Source organism: Aspergillus brasiliensis (assembly GCF_001889945.1).
Source record: "Aspergillus brasiliensis CBS 101740 unplaced genomic scaffold ASPBRscaffold_5, whole genome shotgun sequence".
Lineage (NCBI taxonomy): Eukaryota > Fungi > Ascomycota > Eurotiomycetes > Eurotiales > Aspergillaceae > Aspergillus > Aspergillus brasiliensis.
This window is the reverse complement of record NW_027137446.1, coordinates 2109739-2128569: the sequence shown is the minus strand read 5'-3', so window position 1 is coordinate 2128569 and position 18831 is coordinate 2109739. Positions and strand designations below refer to the sequence as shown.

The following is an 18831-nucleotide window of genomic DNA, read 5'->3' as shown; positions in this document are numbered from 1 at the left end:
GGTGTGAAATTGACACCTCGACACCTGGACATCAGCCACAAATCTACATTCTCGTGCGTTGTTTTGCCTCAGGCATAAAATACGGGACACGTGTTCCGGGACTAGTCCCGAGTCGGACTCTTCAAGTCTCAAACCAGTGGAGATTGGCTCAAAGATAGGACGTCATGTTGGAGATGAGCGATTGCTACCGGGTCAATGGACGCCTCTGAAGACCATTGAGTATCTACCAAACACCTCCGATCAGGTTCCCGAAGGCTAGGGTGCCGGTCGAGGCGAATTTCCCAGGGCGCAGGAACCTCGGGTGGGAGACTCCACTCCCTCCGGTCGGCCTCTTTTCTCCCCCAACATGCACTTTCTCCGTTCCCTTCCCTTTCCCCGGTCTGGTAGATATCTCTTCATTCCTGCCACTTCTCTCCTCTCTTCCCTCTTCCTCCCCCTCCTGTTCCCTTTCCGGACACTTTTTTGAAGCGTTCTCCTTTCCATCCCCTCTTCGCACATCACAATGGCTCCCATTACGGATGAGGTCGTCAACGGCCTGAAGGACACTATCGGAAAGCTGGAGGCTCGTGTTGAGGAGTTGGAAGGCCGCCTCAGCAACCAGGTCAAGCCCAAGTCGGTTACTGAGCAGATCCGCATCATCTTGATGGGACCTCCTGGTGCTGGTATGTTCTCCATTGAGAATTCTTGGACCCTTTTGGGATCCTGACCTCGTTCCCTGCATTTCCGTCCTGCGGAATTCTGACCGATTCTCCAAACTAGGCAAGGGTACCCAGGCTCCCCGACTGAAGGAGAAGTACTGTGCCTGCCACTTGGTAAGCCATTCACCGCGATGTTGTTGAATGCCCTTGAGCCCCATACTAATGTCTATCTCCGTTCGTACAGGCCACCGGTGACATGCTGCGCTCCCAGGTCGCCAAGAAGACGCCATTGGGCAAGGAGGCTAAGAAGATCATGGACCAGGGTGGTTTGGTCAGTGATGAGATCATGGTCAACATGATCCAGAGCGAGCTTGACAACAACTCCGAGTGCAAGAACGGGTTGGTAACCTAATCTCCATGCGATTCTGCTTAGTTGGCTGACGGCGCGCGCCTCTCTTTATAGATTCATTCTGGATGGTTTCCCCCGTACCGTTGCCCAGGCTGAGCGTCTGGACGACATGCTTTCCGCTCGCCAGCAGAAGCTCCAGCACGCCGTTGAGCTTCAGATTGACGATGCCCTTCTGGTGGCCCGTATCACCGGACGTCTCGTCCACCCGGCTTCCGGCCGCTCCTACCACAAGATCTTCAACCCCCCCAAGGAGGAGATGAAGGATGACGTTACTGGCGAGCCCCTGATCCAGCGTTCTGACGACAACGCCGATACCCTCAAGAAGCGTCTCGGCACCTACCACGCCCAGACCGCTCCCGTTGTCGATTACTACAAGAAGACTGGTATCTGGCGCGGAATTGACGCCAGCCAGGAGCCTGGCCAGGTTTGGAAGAGCCTGCTCGGTGTTTTCCACAAGAACTAGATGCCTTTAATGGCAGAGGACGTCCACCTTTGGAGCCGGAGTGATGTACCTTAGTGATACCCATCGTTCCGGTCCCTATGTCTTTACCCGGAGGTAGAGGCTTTTTGATTGCCCCCACGGGCCGGTGAAGAAAGGCAGAAAAAAAACACCTGCATTGTCCGGTAATGGAATTTGTCTTTCTCATGTCCTTATATAGACTCATGCCTTCCGGCGGGATATCTCTGTTATGTATAGTAGTAATTTCGGAATGCGAAAAACCTCCGACAAGTAACCCGCCATGATTATGTAGCCATTGGGCCTTGGCTGTATACAAGCCAACGATATACTCCACAGTCACATGTCAACCAAATCACATCTTTCGATTTACATGGCTATAAGATCTACAGCTGCGTAGGATACACAGTCGACTCAATCTTCTCCGGATAAGTCAACCCACCTTGCCGTCTAACCTCATCCATCACCTCCATAATCACAATACTCTCCTCCCACGGCATAGTCTCACTCTCGAGCTTCCCATCCCTCAAGCACCGCGCCACCTCATCCGCCTCCCAGAACATTCCCTTTCCACCGCCAGGGAACGGACACTCAACCTCCTTCACCTCACCCTCTCCCTTGGCCGGGATGATACGGTACCGCTCAGGCCGGAACGCCGGCCCATCCACCTGAATCTCACCCTTCGTACCCTGGATCCGGATGGCCGGACGGGCGGTGTTCGCCTCGTCAGGATCCGTGGAGACGCGGAGGTGCGTCATGGCCACGGCCTGCGACTTGCCCGGATGAGGCAGATTGGAGGGGGTGCTGGTTGGGAAGCTCAAAAGCATGGTAGTGGCCTCGTCGGCGCCAGTTAGATGGTAGAGAGTCATGTGAGCGGAAATGGCGGAGGGGGGTTTACGTTGGTCCCGGGGGAGGGTGTGATAGAGGGTCTGGAAGACCCAGGTTAGGGAGTAGATTCCCACTGCACGTTCGATATGGTCAGTCATCGTCACATCTGAGGAAGGAAGGAATGATGGGAAGGCACAACATACAATCCAGCAAACAACCACCGGCCAAATCCTTATTAACCATACGATGTTCCGTGCCCCATCTCTCCTCGACCGGGTCTCCGAAGCTGTTATCAGAGATAACCCGCAAGACCTCACCGATAGCGCCCTGCTTGATCAAATCCCTGATCTGGATGCTCAGAGGGAAGTAGCGAGTCCAGACAGCTTCCATGAGGAAGAGGTTCTTCTTCTGAGCGGTCTCGCATAGGATCTTAGCTTGGGCTGCGTTGACGGTGAAGGCCTTTTCGCAGAGGACATGTTTTCCGGCGTTGAGAGCCAGCATGACATTCTGAAAGTGGTGGGAGTGCGGGGTCGCGACGTAGACGACGTCGACGTTGGTGTCGGCTACGAGATCTTCATAGGAGGCATAGGCGGCACAGGGAGATGGAATGCCTGTGTCTGAGATGAATTTCTCTGCTCGTGCGACGTTGGAGGAGGACGCTACGGCTACGACGGTGTGGGAGACGTCGGTGACGTTGCGGATGCTGGGGTCTCTTAGGAGATCGCGAGTGAAGACTGTAGTTACATTGTTAGAGAAAGTTGCTGGTTGCTGAAATTGGGGGGAGAGGCTTACCATCGGCGATCCACCCCGTAGCTGTACAGGTGCAATGCCATCCATGTGCGTTAGCCTGGGGATCTTGTTGTTTGTCTGGATGCGGGGAACTTGATCCCTACCCATGATACCCCACCGGATGTTGTGGGGAGCCATTGTGAAGATGGAGGACTGGAGATTCTTGAATACTGAGCGAGGATCAACAAGGCTAAGAAAGTGCTGCGCAGTCGCACGGATCCGTAGACTCTAAAAAGAACGTTCGACAGATGTCGAGAGGGGAAGTAAAGGAAGATTAAGAAAGGAATTCTTGCTGCGTTGAGCGGAGTTGCGCCGAGCGGGGCATCTTCATTTGCCGACGTCATTCGCCGAGACTCTGGCCGACTGGGGATTATTCTATATAATCTGGTCGTTTTATAGTAGTCCTACGAGGTAAATATATATCTAGGGTGTATGTAATGACCTGATATTGGGTTCATCTGGTTCTACAATGGGATACTATATACAAAGGCTGCGAGCCCGGGAGTGTTGTATGTGTCCTGTTGATCCATCACCATCATCACTTGCCCCGGAACGCCCAGGGGAAGGGATTTCAACCACCTTCCCATGCAAATAAACAGCCGCCAAGCTGAATGAACGATGCATCTTCGCTCAAAAGCAGAGAATCATCAACAAAGAGTAAGAGAGAGAGGTAGAGAAGGGGGGAGGGGAAGGAATATACACCCCAATCAAACGGGCTCTGTTTTGATCCGCACATTGGATCCAGGAGAATCGGTTCCCTAGAGCATATATGTAAGTCACCAAAATTGCTGGATTAACTACTTTCATACAAATCATCACTCACCTCGGCCTTGCGTTTGCCCAACACAGAGTCGGGAGTCCCAGTTCGTCCTGACGGCGTCCCCCGGCTAGCTGGCGTAGGTCCGTCCTTGGTCACTTCGGCATAGCAACTGGCATGGTACACGCGACTTCCCACTTTGACCGCGTCCTGCCAGATCCAGTCCTGCACATCCTCTGACCATGTGGACTCGAACTTCTCCTGGCAGATAGGGCAAGGGGTGTTTCGCAATGTCGCGTCGTTCGGGGCACGGATCCATTGCTTGGGAGGCCCCTTCTTAGTCGCAGCACCGTCAGCACCTGCAACACCCTCAGCGGAGGCCTCCGTCTCCGCAAGGTCTTGCTCGTCTCCCGCCTCACGAGATTTGATCCAATCCTGGAGATAATTAGTCCTGCAGGATCATTGGTTCAGGAATGTGTTCGTGACTTACCCGTTCATCAACGTACCAGCTGCGGTTTTGGGCCCGCCTGGCTGCCTCAGACATGCGCTGGTTGGTTCGAAAGTGCCAATCCAGATGGCGAGCCTTCTTCTCCTTCCCTTCCTCCGTTGCGTAGAAACGTTGACCGCATGTTCCACACCGGTTTGACCGCGTTTCGTAGAGGCTGGAGATCAACATTTGTCGAGGGCTGAGTCATGCTAAAGTCAGTGATATTGAGAACAATGTAGCCTAAGGCATATGGAGCTCACATTTTGATGGATGCTGTACTCATTTGTACACTGACTCGCGCATCCGATGTACCTTGTTGTGTCTGCGGCGTTGCGACGGGAGGTGTGACTCGTACCTGTCCAGGCACGATTAATGGAAAAGTAGACGTGACATTTGGCGGCGGAGCAGCAGTAAAAGCGGCCGGAGGTGCTGAGGCCGGTGGCAGTAAGCCCTGCGCTCTTAGAGCTGCAATGAGGGGATTCTCCGGTGCGGCACTGACGGATGGCTGTGGCGCGGTAGTATTAGTGGGCATCTGTGGTAGGATGTTGTGAATTTGAGGCGGCGGAGTCGGCTGCTGACGTGTAGCAGTGGCTTTGAGGAGCCCGGCCAGCGTGCCAGGATTGAGAAGCTGTTGTAGAGGTTGCGAAAGTGTTTGGGCTGGAGGAGTAGCCATTGGGGGTGTTGAAACGGCCGGAACACTTGGGGCCATAGTTTGAGGGGCCGGCATCGCAGGCTTCGGAGCGAGAGCTGAAACCTGGTCGCGGACGAGCTTCAGTTGCTCTTGGGTGAGTTCTTGCCGTTGCAAGATACCCTGAAGATCCAAAAGAGCCTTCAGTCGTTGCTGTATCGAAGGGTCCAGTGGGTTGTTTGCAAAATCATTTCTAGCGGTGGCAATAAGAGCCTCGATGTCTCGGTTGAGAGCTTTGAGATCGACCTCTGCTGAGCGTTGCTGGGCTTGGGGAGTCGGCGTTCCCCGTGAAGAGTACGATTCACCCTGCTAATCATATGAGACGATCCGCCATAGTATGGCTCTGGAGATGTGAGATGACACTGACCGATGGTGGATATCCGTGACCAGAGCCATTGCGCTGGTAATGCATGGGTAAAGCCTGGCTTGCCGCAGGTGGATGGCGGCCCATACCTTGCGGCGGTGTCGGAGTGCTGTTCCAAGCTGGAGGAGTACCAACTCGACCGCGAGCGAGGATGTCTTGTTGGGTTCGGGCCTGCTGCTGCTGAAGCGCCGCAGTCCTGGCTTTGATCAGAGCACTCTCAATACTGCGAGTGATTTCTGGAGGAAAGACGGGCCTGGTGTCAAGGGAACCCGGCACCGGCTCCTTCCAGGTCTTGAGCATCTCATCCAACTTCTTGCGCGTCTGCGAATCGACCAGCGTGTAGGCGTTCATAAAGGTTTGATACAGATTGCGACCCAGGAACAGAGTGTAGGGCGTGCCTACGTTCTTGACAATCGAATCGACTACATACAAGGCGGGCAACTTCTGAGCCGGCGGAGTCTACAGAGCAGATTAGAACTCGTTTCATCCCAAAGAGAGACTACAGACGGGTTGAGCGCCTCGCCGGGTCCGACGAGGGCCACCCGGTGGTATTCTGAAGAGCGTGTCACCTACTGTTCGAATGTGGTTCTCCAACACGCGGGAGATGGCCATCGCATGTTCTGTGTTCTCTTTGGCTATGACAGTCAGATTGCTGATCTGGAACCTGTCATTGGAGGTTAGATCTTCCAAGGAATTTTTGTAATCCTCGGCAACTTCGTCGGAGGCTAGCCCGGACGACATGGTGGGCAGATACAAAGGCTGATGAGGCCGATGAAGGGGGAACAGAGGGCAAGTGAGGATGATAAAAGGGTATCGACAAAGAAGAAAGAAATGAACAATGGACGAGTGCTAAAGAAGGGCGTAACACTCGGAAAGAATATTTATGTTCCTTGTGTTTGTTCTTTCTCCTCTGATTCCTCCTCTTTATTTAGTTATCTTGTCTTTTTCTCTGGCTTTTCCAATTCTTTCCCTTGTCCGTTGAATTTCTTTATCTTCTTTTTTTTTGCTTTTTTTTTCTGGCTTTCTTCCTTTCTCCTTTTTTGTTAGGAACTTTTCCTTCTTATTGCTTGGTTTCTTTCTTCTTTCTTCTCTTTTTTTCCCCCGGCTTTGTGCTTTTTACCACCGTATATAAAAAATTCCTATTTCCGCTTCCTTTGTTTCTCTCCAAACAAACGTGTCTCCTGAGAGTGCAAGAGATGGAAAGAGCTGTCGGAACTTGTAGAATGCTTGCTAGCTATCTTGGTCAGACTCGAGACAACAACAGGAGGCCGCAAGCGCAAATCCTCCACCAAAACCCGAAAGTCAACAAAGAACCCGCGCTACAACACTCCGTTCAACCCAGTGTAAATCAATCTATCTCATACGATCACCCGTACTGATTGACCCTTCCAGTAGACAATAACTAGTAGAGGAACCAAACCGGGACGAAGGGGAGCTGATGAGAGATGGAGAGGGGGAAAAGAAGGGTCTTCGAGTGAAGCCGAGAAATACCCCCCGGCAGTTACACTCCTTGAGGAGAAAATCGGACGTGCACAAGGAACCAAGGGAGAATGAAAACCGGCTAAATAGGAAGATCGAAGCTCGAACAGAATGACCAAAAGAAATAGCACAGCAGCCGAGTAGGCCGGAGAGAAGCGAGGGAAAGGGGAGGCGAACAGGGAGCAGGAGAGGCAGGCAGAATTGCGGAAGTTGCGCTCACGAGGTCCGAAGAATAGAAAGCGTCAGCGCCGCGGCGTGACTGGCTGAGTCAGCGCACTAGTTTTAGACTTGGTCCTTATCCGTTACCGACTAACCCCGATCGGGCAATGCGTTCCAGTGCTCTCGTGAGTCGCCGTGAGTGGGTAGTATGACGCAGTCACACCTTACTCTCCCAAGATAGGTACGACTCCATCTTCATCGCCTCTATCTCTATTATCATAACCATTGGACTTGATTCCTAGATCTGTGTAATTCATTTATTTTGGTTTTTAGGGCCCTCTACGCTTCGAGCTCAGTGTCAATCATTCACCATGAAGTTGCCTGCTACTGCAACCGTGTTGGGGTTGCTTCCCTTGGCCCTGGCCGAATCGATTCTGGTCACGTTCCCTTCAGGTACCCCTGACTCGGTGGTTGATCAGGCAAAGCAATCGGTCAAGGACGCTGTATGTGGCTGAGTAGTCTTGACAGCGTTGGCCTTGTATTTATGACTGACCGTTACTTCTAGGGTGGCAAGATCACCCATGAATATAGTAAGCATCATGCAGCGTCCCTAGTCATTTTCACATTCTCGGCAGTGGTAATGCTAACACATTGCTCTCTCTAGCTCTGCTCAAGTAATATCCCCTTGGAAAGTTGCAAGGTGCTTTTCTCTGACATACACACAGGGGCTTCGCAGCCGACACCAAGGACGACTCGGTTCAACAGCTGTCAACTGAATTCGCTGCATACAATCCAACTGTGGAGAAAGACATGACTGTCACTATCCAGTAAGGGATATCGGATGGTCTGGGAGAAGAAAGGGAGCTTTCTTCATTCCAAATTACTACTATGTGATGGAGGGTTCTCCCGCTGGTTTCGGGGCTCGACCGTTGATGGTCGATAATGAATGGGAAAAAATAGTCTAGATTATAATTCAGGATATCTCTATGTATCAATGTCTTCTGCTTTTGGAAAACTTGTATGCGTCTGAGCCATGTTCTGGACTTTAAAGCCGGCGACTGTTTCCCAGACCGAACAAACAACAACTCACCATTAAATGAAAAACCGACATGGATAAATCGTCACCATGTTAAATATCTTTACCCCCTTTTGATTATGCAGTTGTTGAGTTCAAAAGGTGAAAGTAATAAAAAAGAAATAGGAAGCAACTGCCGTGGGTGATTCTGAATCTTTCTCCCCCAAGCGGGACTTCGGTATTTATAGCTCGTCGATGCGCGTAGCGTGGATCCCGCCTCCAACGCCCCGGAGGCGCTCAAAAAAGGATCTCATCGAGGCACAGTCCTCTTCCTCCGCCGTCCAGGTTTGAATTCAACCGTGCTGAGGGGTCGCAATTAGCCCCTCCTGGCCCCGATCCGAACATTATTGCCGGCAATTGCTCCCATCCGTCCCTGGAATTTGCAACAACCGCCGTGTCCCCCGCCCAGTTGATTGCCCCCGATTGCAGCCAACGTCGCCGACCATGGCTGCGGAGCATACCGTCACCCAGGCCCTGCTGGAATGGATTAACAGTTTCGCCTTGGGCAAGACTATCCGGACGACCGAGGAATTATCGGATGGCACCATCATTTGGGAGATCCTGCAGGATATCGATCCGCAGTACTTCCTCGACGAGATCCCCCAGCGCGCCCCGTCCGATCACTGGCTATCCAAATGGCAGAACCTAAAACATATCCACAAGTTGCTCGCCAACTACATCCGCCAGCAACCCGATGGCATGCCCACGGGTCTAGACCCGAACCCCAACCTCGAATTGGTCGCCGAGAAGAACTCCGTCAAGGAGGCCAACAAACTCCTTAAGCTGCTTCTGATCGCCGCTATCCGCTCCCCCAACGCGCAAACCTACGTCGAGACCCTTCAGAGCCTAAGTACCCCGACGCAAGAGACCCTGAAAAATATCTTTGAGGAAGCTCAGAACGGTCAGCATGAGGCTACTGATGGCGAGGATGATGTCAAAGAGGAGCGCGATCTGTCCGTCGACCCGGAGCTGCAGTTCGAAGAGCGGGTAGGGAAGATGCTGGCGGAGAATAACCGAATGGCGCGTGAGAAAAAGGACATGCAGAAGCAGATCGATGATATGCACGATCGCCTGGCGCGCCTCCAGGAGAACAACGATACCTTACAAAGCCGGCTGGCATCGACCGAAGACCGATTGGTCAACTTGAGGTCTGGGAAGGGTGATCTTGGGCTCAGTGCAAAGGCCCTCGAGTCTAAATCCCGTCAGCAGGAAGACATCATCGCAACCCAGGAAGCAAGGCTGGCTACAGCGCAGGATGAGATCGACAGTCTACGCATGACGGTGGAGTCATTACGCGTCAAGAACCAACGATTCCAGAAACTTCAAGATGACTATGATGAACTGAAGACTGAGCGAGATCAACTCGCTCGTAAAGCGAACGCAGCCGAAAAATACCGCCAGAAGCTGCAGGCTAGCCAGGACTTTGAGAAAGAGAACCAGTCACTCAAGAACCAAATTAAAGACTTCCAGCAACAGCTCAAGGAGGCAGATTCGCAGCAGAAATGGAACTCCGAGCGTGAGGTGGAGCTTGAAGAATACCGCAGAGTTTTGCCTCGCATTGAGCAAGAGTGCAGTGAAATCCAAAATCTGAAGAAGCAGCTTGAGTTCAACAATCATGCCCTCACAGAGCGCCTCAGTAACGCCGATGAGCAACGCGAACGTGATGATGCCCTGATAAGCGAGCTTCGTGAGCGAATCCGTGAACTGGAAGGTTCTCCGGGAAGCCCATCCCTCACATCGGGTACCGAAACTCCCAAGCTCGAGGGAACCCTGCAGAAAGACTTTGAGGCTATCGGTGTGAAGGAATCACAGCTGTTAGGAAACCCTATGCTGCAGCAACGGAGATCCAGGCTAACTCGCTATAGGAAATCTGAGAACGAAGAGCTGAAGAAGGAAGTGGAATCCCTGAAAGGGCCATCCGTATGTTTACATATTACGACTCCTATTATTTTATTCCAAGCTTCTAACAAGATACCATAGATGGGACTCGACTTTTCCGAAGCTTTCAATGAAACGCTGCAACAGGCTCGCGCAAACTCTTCGCAGAGGTACTTCCCACTGGGATCAACCTCCCTAGTATACATGCTAACGACGCATCAGTGATGATTACTGGAAGTTGTACGACCAGTATACCTCTGCCCTCAAGAGATTGGCCGAAGCCCAAGAAGCTCTCGATGTATCCAAGAGATCGCTGAACGATGCGCTGGCGGAAAGTGAGTAGATACTGTTTTACAAACCCTATGCTTATCAAATCCGCTCACACGAATACCAGTTGAACTGTCCAATAAAGAGAATATGGATCTGATCGCTGAGATCAAGGCGAGCACAGCGTCGGATTTGACCAAGGCTCGTGAAGGAGAGGATGATGCTATGCGCAGACTGTACAATTTGCAGGCCGAGCTTGATTCAACCCAGGCTCTAGTCCAAGTCACATGTGCCGAACGTGACGATCTGCGAAACTTGCTTGAGAAGAAGCAAGCCGAGTTCCGTGCGGAAGATCATGAAGCCGCAGAAGAAATGAAGAGACTGCTGGCCGAACTCACTGCACAGGAAAATGGCGATGATCCGGAAGCTGCTCAAAAGTCGGCTGTAGAGCTCATCCGACAGGTCGCCGCGCAGATCGAAAAGAATCTGGAAAGGCTGGCGAAGCGTGCAGAGGTCAGTTACAAGAAATCCTATCGACTCTCAAGTTGTGTTATCCCGAGCCAGACAAGGCCTATCCGCCTCGGTAGCCTGAGTGGCGACAGGAAACGTCTCGATCTCCTTGCGGATCGGCCATTTGGCGATTCGACCCAGATGTTAGCAGCGAAGGCACCCGGCCTATCGCGTCTGGGTCGATTAATCGCCAAACGGTTCCGGCGTTGAGACTCGACTGCTACCTTGGCCCATTGATACATCCTATCCCATTTCATTTTACGTCCTCCAAAAGACTAACACAAACTATTTTGCAGTATATCCACCAACAAAACGAACACATCAAGTTCCTCCAAGAGCGGATAAAGCAACTTGAAGAGGATACGGATGATGGAATCAGCAAAGAGCGCGAGGTAAGCTGACAATTGAAATTGATAGAGTATTCCAAGTTACTGATAATGTAATCCTCCAAACAGCTCGAACTCCAGAAGATAATTGATGCTCAAGCGCGGGAGTTGACTTTGATGAGCTCCTCCTGGTACGAACTCCAGAACCGATTGCAGAACAACAATATTGGCCTGGCCCGGTACCGGAATGGGTCCCTGGCCGATGCCCAGAAGGGCTGGCTAGCCAGGCAAAGAAGCGTGGTCGCTGGTCGATAAAGCTCTGGTTTGTATGTTGGCGATATGGTTTACGTCCTATCTCTTCTTCGTGCATGTCTTTCTAATTCTCCCCTTTTATCTTTTCTTTTTTTTTTTTCTTTTTCTTTGCCCTGTGCATCTTCCATCGTTACCAAGACTGTTGTTATTGTTGCTGTTATACCTTTCCCTTCTACATACATATGTTCCATTGCTCGCCGCCCTATACCAGCTTATTGCGGCTCGACTACTACGACTACTACTACCCCCCTGGTTTTCCGTTGGAGCTTGATCGGCATTATAAACATATCATATGCACCTTTACGTTATTATTGCATGGGTTAGACATGTGTATATCTGAAAGTCTTTCTCTTTCTGATTTCTAGAGGCAGTTCTGCTTTTGGCGTGACGTAGCCCATAGATGCAGCTCATAAAATAATATACATGCAGATAATACATATTTTTCTTCCGTGAAAATAGAACATCATCCTTGCTGGTCATCTAATTGATTCAGCAGCATTACACCCATTGCCTAGGATGTTTCAGAACATCCATAATCTCCTTCTCGCGCTCCTTGCCCTCGCCCAGAAGCGCCTCATCCCCATCCGCCGAATCCTCCGTCCGGGTTCCCGACACGGGGTCCATGTAAGCCCAGCTTGCCGTGCGAGGCAGACTCATCAGAATACTCTCGATGCGGGCATTAGGAGTGCGGAGACCGAAGCTAGTACCGCGGTCATAGACGAGGTTAAACTCGACGTAACGACCGCGTCGAAGCTGTTGCCATTCCTTCTGCTCAGGCGTAAAAGGCATGTCCTTCCGGCGTTCGATAATGGGGACATAGGAGGGAAGGAAAGAAGCGAGACCGTCGGAGACGAAGGAGAAGAGGGTCTCCTGGGGGTTTTGAGACGAGGTCGACGATGACTGGAGGAAGCTGGCATCCAGGTCGTCGAAGAAGATACCTCCTACACCGCGGCATTCGCGGCGGTGGGGGATGTAGAAGTACTTGTCACACCAGGCTTTGAACTTCGGGTAGTATGTGGCGTCGTGGCGATCACAGGCGTCTTTGATTGTCTGGTGGAAGTGTTTGGCGTCTTCGGGGAAGAGGTAGGTGGGGGTCAGATCTGTGCCCCCGCCGAACCACCAGTTCTTATCGCCGTTGAGGGGGTCTTTGGGATCGGAGGTCTCGAAGTACCGGTAGTTCAGGTGGACGGTTGGAGCCATGGGGTTGTGAGGGTGGAGAACGAGGGACAGGCCGGCGGCGAAGAAGCTCAAGGAATCCACATCGGCGCCAACGAAGGACTTGTGGTCTGCTCGCATCTTCTCAATGGCTGGTCGGGGAAGTTCGCCGTAGACGATAGATACGTTGACTCCGGCTTTTTCGAAGACATTTCCGTCCTGAAGGACGCAGGATATTCCACCTCCGCCGTTGGGGCGCGTCCAGGTATCAGTCTGAAATTGCTTTCCATCTATCCGGCTCAGCTCTTCAATGATCTTCTGCTGGTGTTCTTTGATCAGCTTCTCCATGCGCAGGCGCATGGGGGATTGTTCGCTGATCGTGGCTTGCTTCTTGAGGGCTTCATCGAGCTCCACAAGGGAGGGGGAGTCGAGTTCGGTCACTTCTTCTGTCATCTGCATTGAGACTGGTCAGATTGAGACATTCGCGCAAAGTGCATGGTGTGTTTTTAAAATTACCATGGAATACACCAAAGCGCCGATGAAGGGCACACCAATGGCCAGCCGTAGGTATGGTCTCCAGACAGTGAAGGGCTTGGGTTCCGAAGGAGGTTTCTGTTCCGAGGAGTATCTGCGAAAGGGCGCTGAGAGGTTACGAGGTGTGCGACAGGTTCTAGATGAGAATTGGCAGAGCGACCTCCGAAGAGGCATATATGGCCGGGGAACAGCCATTGTCGGAGTGTAGTTGGAATTGGCTGATCTGCCAAAAGATCAGGTGGTGCCAGGTATTGTGCCTGTCGAGAATCAACCGGTTGTTGTTCCCTCCGAGCTCCACCTATGGTCTAGAGCCAGTAGTGGGTAAGGATTTGGTAATGGAGAAATTGTTCAGATCATCGGCTCCGAGGCACAGTATGGGACCACCTGCGGCCTCGATATTCCCGAATGTCGTGAGGATATGAACCTGTTTGCGCGGTTTGCAATGATTGTTGAGTTTGTCTGACCACGGGACCCGGCCCGGCTGAGATAAGCACTTTGCATGGTTTGCAGGGCTGCCAATGATAGTAATGCCAACCCCTGGGTCCCGAACATCCCCCAGGCAGCAGCACAACATCATGCGGGGTTTCTCCAGGAGTGAAGAATGTGTCAGTTGTTAACGGCGTAGAATCAACTACTACTTGGCAGATAGTGAGCGATCTGAGTCACTCAACACCAGTAACTACTAGTAGATAGAGTGATGAAGATGTGGGTGGCTGCTGGGAAACCCCATAATCTAGGCGCTGATCCTAAGTGGAGGCTGGAGGCAACGCCCGCCGAGCTACCACTTCACTACCGATGCAGCACCGCGAAGGCGACACAGCGCGATGACAACCAAACGGTATCATCCGCATTGGTCATTTGAATGAGTGCACAGCATCCACGTGCCAGGATGACGACAGGAACTGCCCTGACGGACTGCCTTTGATATCCGGAAGATGATCGAATGTGCTTCGAATCGAGCCAGCACATGACCCGGCTTGACTCACGTGTGGGGCCGCTCACCGCCTCCACCCCGTGATCCACGCTTGCCTGGCGGCCTTATCAGCCGTGGAAGCCGTTCCCTCACCAAATGACGCGGGGCTGTCGCCTTCAACTCCCTCTACAACTGCCAACCTGCTCACCCTTTTTGTCATCATCCATCTATCTCTCCATCCATCCCATCCCATCCATCCGCCATCTCACCTTTTCTCTGTCTATCTCTTAAAGCCTTCATCCAGTCTCGTCACCCTTTCGCTCTTCTTCGCCTGTTTCGTCACTGATCTCCCCCCTTAAGGGACCCGTCGGGCCAGACCTATTAGCCGCCCTCATCCACTTATCAATATGCGTTCCAAGTTTAAGGACGAGCACCCCTTTGAGAAGCGCAAGGCAGAGGCCGAGCGTATCCGTCAGAAATATGCTGATCGCATTCCAGTACGTTTTATCTTTTAATTCATTTTCTATGGTGGTCTTGGTTTCACAGTCTTTTGGGGGAGAAACCGGGTCCCTAGCTCACCGCTTGTTCGTGTCGCTAACCCAGCTGCTATCCTACAGGTAATCTGCGAAAAGGTCGAGAAATCGGACATCGCTACCATAGACAAGAAGAAGTACCTTGTCCCTGCCGACCTTACAGTTGGGCAGTTCGTCTATGTGATCCGTAAGCGGATCAAGCTGTCACCCGAGAAGGCGATCTTCATCTTTGTCGACGAGGTACTGCCGCCTACGGCTGCTCTCATGAGCAGTATCTACGAAGAGCACAAGGATGAAGATGGCTTTTTGTATATCACGTATGCCGATCCCTCCGATTTCCTAGTTCCTCGATTCTGTCCGCATAGTGCTAACCCGGGTTTTCTTTTTCAAATAGGTACTCCGGCGAGAATACGTTCGGTGACTGCTAGGCGCTGGTCGATCCCATCTTTTTAGTCTTTGTTCCCTGCTTCTTGAAGTGAATTCGCTGCCGTCATCGTTCAAGTCACTTCCTTCAGTTGCCGTTTCTATTTTTGGGGAAGTTGTGGATTGACTTCCTAGATGTGGGAGTTGGTTGCTGTCGGACAGGGGTAGATGGCGAGCTCGACCACGCTGTGATGTTTTCTATGCTGTGCTGTACGCGGGCGTTATCTCGGGGGGCTCTTCATTAATCTTCGTGTGAACTCTCTTGGCGAAATGAGTATTCTTCATCAGATGGTAGTTTAAATGAGAAACAATCGTTGGTATTGATTGAAATGTGTCTTTGCGACAGTAGATCCCGGTGAAACATATTGTGCCATCAGTAAGAAAGACTACCTACATAGTTACTTACCTGACTATGGAATAATTATGATCTGGGAATTAGTAGTTTAAATAACTAACTAGTTATCTAAAACTAGTTAGTATCACTAATTATTTGGTTCATTATCACCGGCTGCTGAGATAATCAGGGCCGCTCCGATCCAGGGCCGGTGGTGCCAGGCCTAAAGGGGGCTAGTGGCGTTGAAAGCACCGGCCGCGACGCTTGGAGCGGTTCCGAGTCGGCGCAGAAACAGTCAGTCAGTCCAGTCAGTCCATCTTTCTCGGTCTCTTCCTCTTCCTCTGGCTCTTTTCCTCCCTCTTCCTGCATCCGCCTTCCCCATCATCCTCGTCTTTGCTGCATTGCCTGGCCCCGGCTGTGGTCTCTTGTCCTGTCTTTGTTGGCATTCCTGTCTTATATATATAAGTGTTCCCGTTCTTCCTCTTTCCTTCTGAATCGCCTTTTCATCTCCCCGACGGAAAAGAAGCCTCAGGCCCGGAAAATTTTATACTCTCCAATCTTTGCCCGGACTACGCCCAACTCAGCCCAATTTCCATAATCAAGATGTCCCCCGCTATGGTCCAAGCCGGTGCCGGCTCTGCCGCTAAGGATGTTAAGAGAGAATCCGCGACTGCTCGTCTTCTGGGTTCCGGTATGTGTCTCACATTTTGTACCCAGGTGCTGCATTGCGCTCAATGACTGACTTCTCCTCTTAGGAACGGCCGGAATTGCCGAGTTGATGGTCTTCCACCCTGTACGATTGGACCCTACCCTCTCGAATCATTGCGCACCGATTGCGCTCTGCTGGCCCGAGAACTGTAGAACTGACTCATCGACCAGGTTGATACCATCTCCAAGCGATTGATGAGCAACCAGACCAGGGTACGACATCTCCTATCTCTTATCCATACGAGGTTTTAGAAATGCATCGACTAACTGTGCGCTGGATTAGATCACCTCCACTGCTGGTCTGAACCAGGTCGTCTTCAAGGAATACGCCAACGCCTCCTTCGGCGGCAAGTTCACCTCCCTCTTCCCCGGTCTGGGTTACGCCGCCGGTTACAAGGTTCTCCAGCGTATCTACAAGTACGGTGGCCAGCCTTTCGCTCGTGACTACCTCGCCCAGCACTGGGGCTCCGACTTCGACAATGCTTTCGGCAAGGGTACCGGCAAGGCCATCATGCACGCCACTGCTGGAAGGTTCGTTCTCTGTTCCGGCCATGGACGGTAACGCTTTGGCTAATCAAATGGAAACAGTTTGATCGGTATCGGAGAGATCGTCCTTCTGCCCCTGGACGTCCTCAAGATCAAGCGTCAGACTAACCCCGAGGCTTTCCGCGGTCGTGGTCTGTTCAAGATCATCTCCGATGAGGGTATGGGTCTCTACCGTGGTGCTGGCTGGACTGCTGCCCGTAACGCTCCTGGTTCTTTCGCTGTATGTTCCCACTGTTTTAGCCCTTGCCTTCCTTTCCATATGTAATCGCCCGAGACTAATGCCTGAGAATAGCTCTTCGGTGGTTCCGCTTTCGCCAAGGAGTACATCTACGGCCTGAAGGACTACAACTCTGCTTCCTGGAGCCAGAACTTTGTCGCCTCCATCTGCGGTGCCAGTGCCTCCCTGGTCGTGTCGGCTCCTTTGGATGTGATTAAGACTCGTATTCAGAACCGCAACTTCGAGAACCCCGAGTCCGGCTTCCGCATTCTGTCCAACATGGTCAAGAACGAGGGTTTCGGCAGTTTCTTCAAGGGTCTGACGCCCAAGCTCCTGATGACCGGACCCAAGCTCGTTTTCAGCTTCTGGCTGGCTCAGACGTTGATCCCCGCCTTCGGCCAGGTTGTTTAAGATGTTGATGATTAGCTGATCCAAAAAGCGAGTGCCTTTCTCATTTTCTACCCATATCCGGGCTTTATTTTTACATTATTACTTTTTTATGTTCGATTCGGGGCTTTGTTCTAGTGCTGTTATAGAGCATTCATTCTGTTAAGCCTTTGTGTATTTATGATAGACTCTTTTTCCCTTCGGCACTGTTCCGGATGATGGGTGCAAGATGGTATGCACTTGGATACGAATACAACTCCTCTTAATTTTGGATGTGTGTCAGTTGGATAAGCAGTAGATGTCAGTACTTTAGTGTCCGTTCCACGATTGTACTTGATTCTGGACAGGCCGCCATACTTTTGGCTGCAGCTAATATCTAAGACATGCCACTAAGTGTTTGGAATAGCTACATATCAGCCAGCCACCAATTCCGAAGTAGAACCAACAGCATCAGCACACTGCGAATCACCACTCGACAGGCATTATCACCAACCCAAGGTCGAGATATACCTCAACCAGTGTATATTAATCACGTGACCTATCACATCCGGCGCGGAGTTGCAACAGCTAGTTACTTACAGCTTCTCAACTACTGTATCTCAAATCTACACCTCATCTTCCTCTTCCTGCGCACATATATTCCCCACCAACCAAATCTGCAGAGACAAGTCCGCCCAAAATGCCAGTCTACCTAATCTCCAAGTACGTCGTCAACCCCAACACACATAATATATCCAAATTCCCTCAATTGCTGCATGCACCTCTACCCATCCACCTACCTGATTGAACCCGACATCGCGATACTCTCTCTCTCTCTCTCCCCCTCCCTTGGATTAAAATCGACTGATCAATTCCCAACCATCGCACACATTTACCCACCCAATTCAGAAAAATGGAAACATACATATGATATGAATACTAACGAATGAATGAAATGATGAACAAATAGAATCGCAGACCCCATCTTCGCCCTCACCATCGGCACCTCCGCGGCTTTATTGCGCATTCAGCGCGACCAGCGCGAAAAGTTCCCCGAGCAGGCTAAGGATATTGGCATTGGGAGTGTACTTTCTCTAGGCGCGGGGAGGGTGAAGAGGTGGTGGGCGGGGGAGTTTGAGGGGTTGTAATCTAATTAATGTTCATCTCTCTACGCTACTCTGTCTCTGTCTCAGAGTCCCTGTGGTGATGGTGATGGTTGTCGCCGGTGTTGGGGTTTCTGTGCTGGGTATGATATTATGATGGTTAGAGGAGGGTGAATGGGCATATTGGGCGTGTGTTATATTGAGGGAACATGGATGTGAAGGAATGGTGTGTGGGATTATGTTCATGGGCACGGTCTTGTTAAAGAGGTGGGATTTGATTTGTGAGGGGATGCGTATATGGATGAATTGTATATTATGGGTGGGTGGGTTAGGGCGTTAAGGATTCTATTACTATGTCATGTTGTTCTTATGGGATTGAGCGACATCTACTGAATGCGTATGAATGATGTGATGATTGAATGTGCCGGAAATCTGGTTTAAGTACATTCGTAGACTTCAGACTCAGGTGTAAGGTCTAGACTGGATAGTCTGAGGGAAATACAAGAATCAGTTTCAAAGACGACAGATCTAATATAAGCAATCAATTGAATGCATCTACACTAATGGCACGAATCA

General features: G+C 51.3%; 12 protein-coding genes across 12 annotated transcripts; 7 read left to right on the top strand and 5 right to left on the bottom strand.

Moving 5' to 3' along the window:
• Positions 1-267: 267 nt before the first annotated feature.
• On the top strand, positions 268-1996 carry adk1 (adenylate kinase ADK1). The gene is made up of 4 exons (XM_067627547.1): positions 268-662; positions 760-812; positions 883-1037; positions 1102-1996. The coding sequence occupies exons 1-4, from the start codon at positions 503-505 to the stop codon at positions 1508-1510; spliced, it is 777 nt and encodes a 258-aa protein (XP_067480279.1). The 5' UTR covers positions 268-502; the 3' UTR covers positions 1511-1996.
• ASPBRDRAFT_176823 (Gfo/Idh/MocA family protein) lies at positions 1891-3259 on the bottom strand (the record flags this gene model as incomplete). Its single annotated transcript, XM_067619841.1, has 4 exons — positions 1891-2465; positions 2536-3066; positions 3125-3145; positions 3226-3259. The coding sequence occupies 4 exons, from the start codon at positions 3257-3259 to the stop codon at positions 1891-1893; spliced, it is 1161 nt and encodes a 386-aa protein (XP_067480278.1).
• A 288-nt stretch (positions 3260-3547) lies between these two features.
• Positions 3548-6502, bottom strand: ASPBRDRAFT_42804 (putative mRNA cleavage factor complex component Pcf11). Its single transcript, XM_067624874.1, has 6 exons — positions 5991-6502; positions 5421-5876; positions 4626-5359; positions 4369-4564; positions 3945-4313; positions 3548-3879 (listed from the first exon to the last, which is right to left on the bottom strand). Exons 1-6 carry the CDS (start codon positions 6156-6158, stop codon positions 3829-3831), a joined length of 1974 nt encoding a protein of 657 aa, XP_067480277.1. The 5' UTR covers positions 6159-6502; the 3' UTR covers positions 3548-3828.
• Positions 6503-6872: 370 nt separating this feature from the next.
• ASPBRDRAFT_123775 (uncharacterized protein) lies at positions 6873-7267 on the top strand (the record flags this gene model as incomplete). The annotated part of the gene is made up of 3 exons (XM_067617633.1): positions 6873-6945; positions 7038-7119; positions 7165-7267. Coding segments are annotated over 3 exons (258 nt in total), but the record flags the coding sequence as incomplete, so codon positions are not given.
• Positions 7268-7277: 10 nt separating this feature from the next.
• Positions 7278-8270, top strand: ASPBRDRAFT_151753 (uncharacterized protein). The gene is made up of 4 exons (XM_067619332.1): positions 7278-7558; positions 7621-7645; positions 7720-7729; positions 7781-8270. The coding sequence occupies exons 1-4, from the start codon at positions 7427-7429 to the stop codon at positions 7884-7886; spliced, it is 273 nt and encodes a 90-aa protein (XP_067480275.1). The 5' UTR covers positions 7278-7426; the 3' UTR covers positions 7887-8270.
• A 64-nt stretch (positions 8271-8334) lies between these two features.
• On the top strand, positions 8335-11516 carry ASPBRDRAFT_563048 (putative microtubule binding protein HOOK3). Its single transcript, XM_067627537.1, has 7 exons — positions 8335-9944; positions 9996-10050; positions 10111-10178; positions 10231-10343; positions 10403-10788; positions 11082-11177; positions 11241-11516. The coding sequence occupies exons 1-7, from the start codon at positions 8575-8577 to the stop codon at positions 11424-11426; spliced, it is 2274 nt and encodes a 757-aa protein (XP_067480274.1). The 5' UTR covers positions 8335-8574; the 3' UTR covers positions 11427-11516.
• A 405-nt stretch (positions 11517-11921) lies between these two features.
• On the bottom strand, positions 11922-13307 carry hem13 (coproporphyrinogen oxidase; the record flags this gene model as incomplete). Its single annotated transcript, XM_067627297.1, has 2 exons — positions 11922-13031; positions 13095-13307. The coding sequence occupies 2 exons, from the start codon at positions 13305-13307 to the stop codon at positions 11922-11924; spliced, it is 1323 nt and encodes a 440-aa protein (XP_067480273.1).
• Positions 13308-13410: 103 nt separating this feature from the next.
• ASPBRDRAFT_54790 (uncharacterized protein) lies at positions 13411-14325 on the bottom strand (the record flags this gene model as incomplete). Its single annotated transcript, XM_067627296.1, has 4 exons — positions 13411-13624; positions 13906-14031; positions 14115-14199; positions 14295-14325. 4 exons carry the CDS (start codon positions 14323-14325, stop codon positions 13411-13413), a joined length of 456 nt encoding a protein of 151 aa, XP_067480272.1.
• A 107-nt stretch (positions 14326-14432) lies between these two features.
• Positions 14433-14986, top strand: ASPBRDRAFT_124729 (autophagy-related protein 8; the record flags this gene model as incomplete). The annotated part of the gene is made up of 3 exons (XM_067617724.1): positions 14433-14522; positions 14643-14875; positions 14953-14986. The coding sequence occupies 3 exons, from the start codon at positions 14433-14435 to the stop codon at positions 14984-14986; spliced, it is 357 nt and encodes a 118-aa protein (XP_067480271.1).
• Positions 14987-15609: 623 nt separating this feature from the next.
• Positions 15610-17391, top strand: ASPBRDRAFT_42800 (putative mitochondrial GTP/GDP transporter Ggc1). The gene is made up of 6 exons (XM_067624873.1): positions 15610-16006; positions 16071-16108; positions 16195-16236; positions 16307-16554; positions 16612-16789; positions 16862-17391. Exons 1-6 carry the CDS (start codon positions 15919-15921, stop codon positions 17195-17197), a joined length of 930 nt encoding a protein of 309 aa, XP_067480270.1. The 5' UTR covers positions 15610-15918; the 3' UTR covers positions 17198-17391.
• A 461-nt stretch (positions 17392-17852) lies between these two features.
• ASPBRDRAFT_124629 (uncharacterized protein) lies at positions 17853-18300 on the top strand (the record flags this gene model as incomplete). The annotated part of the gene is made up of 2 exons (XM_067617711.1): positions 17853-17875; positions 18123-18300. The coding sequence occupies 2 exons, from the start codon at positions 17853-17855 to the stop codon at positions 18298-18300; spliced, it is 201 nt and encodes a 66-aa protein (XP_067480269.1).
• Positions 18091-18797, bottom strand: ASPBRDRAFT_563001 (uncharacterized protein). The gene has a single exon (XM_067627535.1). It carries the CDS (start codon positions 18499-18501, stop codon positions 18313-18315), a length of 189 nt encoding a protein of 62 aa, XP_067480268.1. The 5' UTR covers positions 18502-18797; the 3' UTR covers positions 18091-18312.
• Positions 18798-18831: the final 34 nt, after the last annotated feature.

Excerpts from the sequence above, each read along its gene's own strand:
- adk1 (XM_067627547.1), top strand. The coding sequence starts at position 503 with ATGGCTCCCATTACGGATGAGGTCGTCAACGGCCTGAAGGACACTATC. Across the intron at positions 663-759 it reads GATGGGACCTCCTGGTGCTG|GCAAGGGTACCCAGGCTCCC; the intron begins GTATGTTCTCCA and ends TCTCCAAACTAG. Across the intron at positions 1,038-1,101 it reads AACTCCGAGTGCAAGAACGG|ATTCATTCTGGATGGTTTCC; the intron begins GTTGGTAACCTA and ends CTCTCTTTATAG.
- ASPBRDRAFT_42804 (XM_067624874.1), bottom strand. The coding sequence starts at position 6,158 with ATGTCGTCCGGGCTAGCCTCCGACGAAGTTGCCGAGGATTACAAAAAT. Across the intron at positions 5,877-5,990 it reads TGGAGAACCACATTCGAACA|ACTCCGCCGGCTCAGAAGTT; the intron begins GTAGGTGACACG and ends TCTGCTCTGTAG. Across the intron at positions 4,314-4,368 it reads GCTGGTACGTTGATGAACGG|GATTGGATCAAATCTCGTGA; the intron begins GTAAGTCACGAA and ends AATTATCTCCAG.
- ASPBRDRAFT_151753 (XM_067619332.1), top strand. The coding sequence starts at position 7,427 with ATGAAGTTGCCTGCTACTGCAACCGTGTTGGGGTTGCTTCCCTTGGCC. Across the intron at positions 7,559-7,620 it reads AGCAATCGGTCAAGGACGCT|GGTGGCAAGATCACCCATGA; the intron begins GTATGTGGCTGA and ends CGTTACTTCTAG.
- ASPBRDRAFT_563048 (XM_067627537.1), top strand. The coding sequence starts at position 8,575 with ATGGCTGCGGAGCATACCGTCACCCAGGCCCTGCTGGAATGGATTAAC. Across the intron at positions 10,344-10,402 it reads GAACGATGCGCTGGCGGAAA|TTGAACTGTCCAATAAAGAG; the intron begins GTGAGTAGATAC and ends CACGAATACCAG. Across the intron at positions 10,789-11,081 it reads GGCTGGCGAAGCGTGCAGAG|TATATCCACCAACAAAACGA; the intron begins GTCAGTTACAAG and ends ACTATTTTGCAG.
- ASPBRDRAFT_42800 (XM_067624873.1), top strand. The coding sequence starts at position 15,919 with ATGTCCCCCGCTATGGTCCAAGCCGGTGCCGGCTCTGCCGCTAAGGAT. Across the intron at positions 16,237-16,306 it reads TGATGAGCAACCAGACCAGG|ATCACCTCCACTGCTGGTCT; the intron begins GTACGACATCTC and ends GCGCTGGATTAG. Across the intron at positions 16,555-16,611 it reads ATGCACGCCACTGCTGGAAG|TTTGATCGGTATCGGAGAGA; the intron begins GTTCGTTCTCTG and ends AAATGGAAACAG.
- ASPBRDRAFT_563001 (XM_067627535.1), bottom strand. The coding sequence starts at position 18,501 with ATGAACATAATCCCACACACCATTCCTTCACATCCATGTTCCCTCAAT.